General features: G+C 47.1%; 1 protein-coding gene across 1 annotated transcript in view; it reads left to right on the top strand.

Annotated features, from left to right (window-relative positions):
• The window catches only part of adgrl3.1 (adhesion G protein-coupled receptor L3.1), a 284,567-nt gene that overhangs the window by 243,473 nt on the left and 33,594 nt on the right, over window positions 1-7,500 (top strand). The window contains exon 15 of the mRNA XM_082978635.1: window positions 2,501-2,677. Coding sequence (XP_082834761.1) covers window positions 2,501-2,677 — 177 coding nt within the window. The remainder of the gene's footprint in view (window positions 1-2,500; window positions 2,678-7,500) is intronic.

Below are 7,500 nucleotides of genomic sequence, written 5' to 3'. Positions count from 1 at the left end.
ACACCATAACACACACAACCACACCATAACACACACAACCACACCATAACACACAACCACACCATAACACACAACCACACCATAACACACAACCACACCATAACACACAACCACACCATAACACACAAGCACACCATAACACACACAACCACACCATAACACACAACTACACCATAACACACAACCACACCATAACACACAACCACACCATAACACACAACAACACCATAACACACAACAACACCATAACACACAACCACACCATAACACACAACCACACCATAACACACACAACCACACACAACCACACCATAACACACAACCACACCGTAACACACACAACCACACCATAACACACAACCACACCATAACACACAACCACACCATAACACACACAACTCCACCATAACACACACAACCACACCATAACACACAACCACACCATAACACACAACCACACACAACAACACCATAACACACACCCACACACAACCACACCATAACACACAACCACACCATAACACACAACCACACACAACCACACCATAACACACAACCACACACAACCACACCATAACACACAACCACACCATAACACACAACCACACACAACCACACCATAACACACAACAACACCATAACACACAACCACACCATAACACACACAATCACACCATAACACACAACCACACCATAACACACAACAACACCATAACACACAACCACACCATAACACACACAACCACACCATAACACACAACAACACCATTACACACAACAACACCATAACACACACAACCACACCATAACACACACAACCACACCATAACACACAACAACACCATAACACACAACCACACCATAACACACACAATCACACCATAACACACAACCACACCATAACACACAACAACACCATAACACACAACAACACCATAACACACAACCACACCATAACACACAACCACACCATATGCACACTCAGAGACACTCTGTTCCACACAAACAACTTTCTAGCACTTTACAGCAAAACAGTTGTTGTGGACAAGTCTGCTTAGCAACATCCAGGCCTTCAGCAGACTACAAGACACACAGACACAGATTGACTCATTCAGTGTCATACATCCTTCTGTCTGTTTATCACTTGTCCTCTCACACATTATGTTCCTCTCCCTCCATCCCTCGCCCCCCCACTGTCTCTGTCCCTCCCTCCTTCACCCCCCACTATCTCTCTCCCTCCATCCCTCGCCCCCCCACTGTCTCTGTCCCTCCCTCCTTCACCCCCCACTATCTCTCTCCCTCCCTCCCTCCCTCCCTCCCTCCCTCACCCCCTCACTGTCTCTCTCCCTCCCTCCTTCACCCCCCACTATCTCTCTCCCTCCATCCCTCGCCCCCCCACTGTCTCTGTCCCTCCCTCCTTCACCCCCCACTATCTCTCTCCCTCCCTCCCTCCCTCCCTCACCCCCTCACTGTCTCTCTCCCTCCCTCCTTCACCCCCCTATCTCTCTCCCTCCCTCCCTCCCTCACCCCCCACTATCTCTCGCCCTCCTCCCTCCCTCCCCCTCCCTCCCCCCCTCTCTCTCTCTACCTTCCTCCCTCCCTCACCCCCCACTATCTCTCGCCCTCCTCCCTCCCCCTCTCTCCCCCTCCCTCCCCCTCTCTCTCTCTCTCTACCTTCCTCCCTCCCTTGCCCCTCCACTATCTCTCGCCACCCCCTCCGCCTCTCTCTCCCTTTCCCTCCATCCCCCTGTCTCTTTCTCCCCTCCCACCCTCCCCATCCCACTCTCCCTACCCTCCCTCCCCCCTCTCTCTCTCCCTGCCGTCCCTCCCTGAAACCCTCCCCTTCCCTCCCCATCTCTCCCTGCCCCCTTCTCCCTCCTTCCCCCCTCCCTCTCCCATCTCTCTCTCTGTCCCCACTCTCTCTCCCCCATATCTCTCTCCCTGCACTCCCTCCCTCCCCCTCTCTCCTACCTCTCCTCTCTCTCTCTTTCTCTCCCCCTACCTCTCCTCTCTCTCTCCCTCTCTCTCTCTGTCTCTCTCTTTCTCTCCCCCTACCTCTCCTCTCTCTCTCTCCCCCCTCTCTCTCTCTTTCTCTCCCCCTACCTCTCCTCTCTCTCTTTCTCTCCCCTACCTCTCCTCTCTCTCTCTCTCTCTCTCCCTCTCTCTCTCTCTCTCTCTTTCTCTCCCCCTACCTCTCCTCTCTCTCTCTCTCTCCCCCCCCCCTCTCTCTCTCTCTCTCTCTCTCTCTCTCTCTCTCTCTCTCTCTCTCTCTTTCCCCTACCTCTCCTCTCTCTCTCTTTCTCTCCCCCTACCTCTCCTCTCTCTCTCTTTCTCTCCCCCTACCTCTCCTCTCTCTCCCTCTCTCTCTCTCTCTCCCCCCCTCTCTCTCTCTTTCTCTCCCCCTACCTCTCCTCTCTCTCTCTCTCTCTCTCCCTCTCCCCCTACCTCTCCTCTCTCTCTCTTTCTCTCCCCCTACCTCTCCTCTCTCTCTCTCTCCCAGCATTCAGAGGAGAACTTCAACCCGAACTGTTCTTTCTGGAGTTATTCCAAGCGGTCCATGACAGGTTTCTGGTCCAGTCAGGACTGTAGACTACTGGACACCAACAGAACACACACCACCTGTTCCTGTACTCACCTGACCAGCTTTGCTGTACTGATGGCACACGTTGAAGTCAAGGTAGGTCAGAGATTGACTAGTCATGTCTGGGTCTGCTGTACTGATGGCACATGTTGAAGTCAAGGTAGGTCAGAGATTGACTAGTAATGTCTGGGTCTGCTGTACTGATGGCCCACGTTGAAGTCAAGGTAGGTCAGAGATTGACTAGTCATGTCTGGGTCTGCTGTACTGATGGCACATGTTGAAGTCAAGGTAGGTCAGAGATTGACTAGTAATGTCTGGGTCTGCTGTACTGATGGCACACGTTGAAGTCAAGGTAGGTCAGAGATTGACTAGTCATGTCTAAAGGCTTGTGATTGATGTGACAGGGCCTCATAATAAAGGCATGTGATAGCAGTTGATGTTATTCTTCAATAGCACAGACCCCAAAGCAAATCATTGGGAGAAAAAGTGGTTTATTCAAAGAGATGGAATCATAGATGTTATGCTGGGAAGTAGATGGTTGATGTTCATTCTTCCCTGTCCTCAGTGATTCCTCCACAGAACAAAGGGACAGGATGTCATTTATAACCCCCCAACCTTAGCCTGTGGTCGACCAATTGGAATTCCTTGCAGTAAAATTGGGCCAATGGCCAAAAAACAAGTATCCTATTTCAAGCTCAATGTATAGACAATTTGGACCACGACTTGCCACATGTCGCTATGAGTCCAGGACTGAAAATCCTACAGCAGATTCTAAACAGATTCTACACAGATTCTAAACAGATTCTAAACAGATTCTAAACAGATTCTACACAGGTTCTACACAGATTCTAAACAGATTCTACACAGATTCTACACAGGTTCTACACAGATTATAAACAGATTCTACACAGATTCTACACAGGTTCTACACAGATTCTACACAGATTCTAAACAGATTCTAAACAGATTCTAAACAGATTCTACACAGATTCTAAACAGATTCTAAACAGGTTCTACACAGGTTCTACACAGGTTCTACACAGATTCTAAACAGATTCTACACAGATTCTACACAGGTTCTACACAGGTTCTACACAGATTCTAAACAGATTCTAAACTGATTCTACACAGATTCTAAACAGATTCTACACAGATTCTAAATAGATTCTACACAGATTATAAACAGATTCTACACAGATTCAAAAACAGATTCTACACAGATTCTACACAGATTCTAAACTGATTCTACACAGATTCTAAACTGATTCTACACAGATTATAAACAGATTCTACACAGATTCTACACAGATTCTACAGAGATTCTACACAGATTCTAAACAGATTCTAAACAGATTCTACACAGATTATAAACAGATTCTACACAGATTCTAAACAGATTCTAAACAGATTCTACACACATTCCACACAGATTCTACACACATTCTAAACAGATTTTACACAGATTCTAAACAGATTCTACACAGATTCTACAGATTCTACACAGATTCTAAACAGATTCTACACAGATTCTACACAGATTCTACACAGATTCTACACAGATTCTACAGATTCTAAAGAGATTCTACACAGATTCTACAGATTCTAAACAGATTCTACACAGATTCTACAGATTCTAAACAAATTCTAAACATATTCTACAAAGATTCTACACAGATTCAAAACAGATTCAAAACAGAATCTACACAGATTCTAAACAGATTCTAAACAGATTCTACACAGATTCTAAACAGATTCTACACAGATTCTACACAGATTCTAAACAGACTCTAAACAGACTCTAAACAGACTCAGGTCCTCATGATAAAGGACTGTGATTGGTGGGTCAGGTCCTCATGATAAAGGACTGTGATTGGTGGGTCAGGTCCTCATGATAAAGGACTGTGATTGGTGGGTCAGATCCTCATGATAAAGGACTGTGATTGGTGGGTCAGGTCCTCATGATAAAGGACTGTAATTGGTGGGTCAGGTCCTCATGATAAAGGATTGTGATTGGTGGGTCGGGTCCTCATGATAAAGGACTGTGATTGGTGGGTCAGGTCCTCATAATAAAGGACTGTGATTGGTGGGTCAGGTCCTCATGATAAAGGACTGTGATTGGTGGGTCAGGTCCTCATGATAAAGGACTGTGATTGGTGGGTCAGGTCATCATGATAAAGGACTGTGATTGGTGGGTCAGGTCCTCATGATAAAGGACTGTGATTGGTGGGTCAGGTCCTCATAATAAAGGACTGTGATTGGTGGGTCAGGTCCTCATAATAAAGGACTGTGATTGGTGGGTCGGGTCCTCATGATAAAGGACTGTGATTGGTGGGTCAGGTCCTCATAATAAAGGACTGTGATTGGTGGGTCAGGTCATCATGATAAAGGACTGTGATTGGTGGGTCAGGTCCTCATGATAAAGGACTGTGATTGGTGGGTCAGGTCCTCATAATAAAGGACTGTGATTGGTGGGTCAGGTCCTCATAATAAAGGACTGTGATTGGTGGGTCAGGTCCTCATAATAAAGGACTGTGATTGGTGGGTCAGGTCCTCATGATAAAGGACTGTGATTGGTGGGTCAGGTCCTCATGATAAAGGACTGTGATTGGTGGGTCAGGTCCTCATGATAAAGGACTGTGATTGGTGGGTCAGGACCTCATGATAAAGGACTGTGATTGGTGGGTCAGGTCCTCATGATAAAGGACTGTGATTGGTGGGTCAGGTCATCATGATAAAGGACTGTGATTGGTGGGTCAGGTCCTCATGATAAAGGACTGTGATTGGTGGGTCAGGTCCTCATGATAAAGGACTGTGATTGGTGGGTCAGGTCCTCATGATAAAGGACTGTGATTGGTGGGTCAGGTCCTCATGATAAAGGACTGTGATTGGTGGGTCAGGTCCTCATGATAAAGGACTGTGATTGGTGGGTCAGGTCCTCATGATAAAGGACTGTGATTGGTGGGTCAGGTCCTCATGATAAAGGACTGTGATTGGTGGGTCAGGTCCTCATGATAAAGGACTGTGATTGGTGGGTCAGGTCCTCATAATAAAGGACTGTGATTGGTGGGTCAGGTCCTCATGATAAAGGACTGTGATTGGTGGGTCAGGTCCTCATGATAAAGGACTGTGATTGGTGGGTCAGGTCCTCATGATAAAGGACTGTGATTGGTGGGTCAGGTCCTCATGATAAAGGACTGTGATTGTTGGGTCAGGTCCTCATAATAAAGGACTGTGATTGGTGGGTCAGGTCCTCATAATAAAGGACTGTGATTGGTGGGTCAGGTCATCATGATAAAGGACTGTGATTGGTGGGTCAGGTCCTCATGATAAAGGACTGTGATTGGTGGGTCAGGTCCTCATGATAAAGGACTGTGATTGGTGGGTCAGGTCATCATAATAAAGGACTGTGATTGGTGGGTCAGGTCCTCATGATAAAGGACTGTGATTGGTGGGTCAGGTCATCATGATAAAGGACTGTGATTGGTGGGTCAGGTCCTCATGATAAAGGACTGTGATTGGTGGGTCAGGTCCTCATAATAAAGGACTGTGATTGGTGGGTCAGGTCCTCATGATAAAGGACTGTGATTGGTGGGTCAGGTCCTCATGATAAAGGACTGTGATTGGTGGGTCAGGTCCTCATGATAAAGGACTGTGATTGGTGGGTCAGGTCCTCATGATAAAGGACCGTGATTGGTGGGTCAGGTCCTCATGATAAAGGACTGTGATTGGTGGGTCAGGTCCTCATGATAAAGGACTGTGATTGGTGGGTCAGGTCCTCATGATAAAGGACTGTGATTGGTGGGTCAGGTCCTCATGATAAAGGACTGTGATTGGTGGGTCAGGTCCTCATGATAAAGGACTGTGATTGGTGGGTCAGGTCCTCATAATAAAGGAGTGTGATTGGTGGGTCAGGTCCTCATAATAAAGGAGTGTGATTGGTGGGTCAGGTCCTCATAATAAAGGACTGTGATTGGTGGGTCAGGTCCTCATGATAAAGGAGTGTGATTGGTGGGTCAGGTCCTCATGATAAAGGACTGTGATTGGTGGGTCAGGTCCTCATGATAAAGGACTGTGATTGGTGGGTCAGGTCCTCATGATAAAGGACTGTGATTGGTGGGTCAGGTCCTCATGATAAAGGAGTGTGATTGGTGGGTCAGGTCCTCATGATAAAGGACTGTGATTGGTGGGTCAGGTCCTCATGATAAAGGACTGTGATTGGTGGGTCAGGTCCTCATGATAAAGGACTGTGATTGGTGGGTCAGGTCCTCATGATAAAGGACTGTGATTGGTGGGTCAGGTCCTCATGATAAAGGACTGTGATTGGTGGGTCAGGTCCTCATGATAAAGGAGTGTGATTGGTGGGTCAGGTCCTCATGATAAAGGAGTGTGATTGGTGGGTCAGGTCCTCATGATAAAGGACTGTGATTGGTGGGTCAGGTCCTCATGATAAAGGACTGTGATTGGTGGGTCAGGTCCTCATGATAAAGGACTGTGATTGGTGGGTCAGGTCCTCATGATAAAGGACTGTGATTGGTGGGTCAGGTCCTCATGATAAAGGAGTGTGATTGGTGGGTCAGGTCCTCATGATAAAGGAGTGTGATTGGTGGGTCAGGTCCTCATAGATAAAGGACTGTGATTGGTGGGTCAGGTCCTCATGATAAAGGAGTGGTGTAAAAGACAGAACAAACACCTTATCTCTGAGAGGCACAACAACAGGCCTTTTGTGAAGGAAAACCCTTTTACCTCCCCTACAAATCGAAAGTCATATAGTCTACATTACATTCCCCCTAGGTCCAGACTGCCATCATGGTTGGAGAGATCTTGGTTTTGAACACATACACACACACACACACACACACACACACACACACACACACACACACACACACACACACACACCACACACACACACCCTGAGT

Source organism: Salmo salar, chromosome 08 (assembly GCF_965601325.2).
Source record: "Salmo salar chromosome 08, fSalSal1, whole genome shotgun sequence".
In the NCBI taxonomy this organism is placed as follows: domain Eukaryota; kingdom Metazoa; phylum Chordata; class Actinopteri; order Salmoniformes; family Salmonidae; genus Salmo; species Salmo salar.
This window is presented reverse-complemented; position numbering and strand designations above follow the sequence as displayed.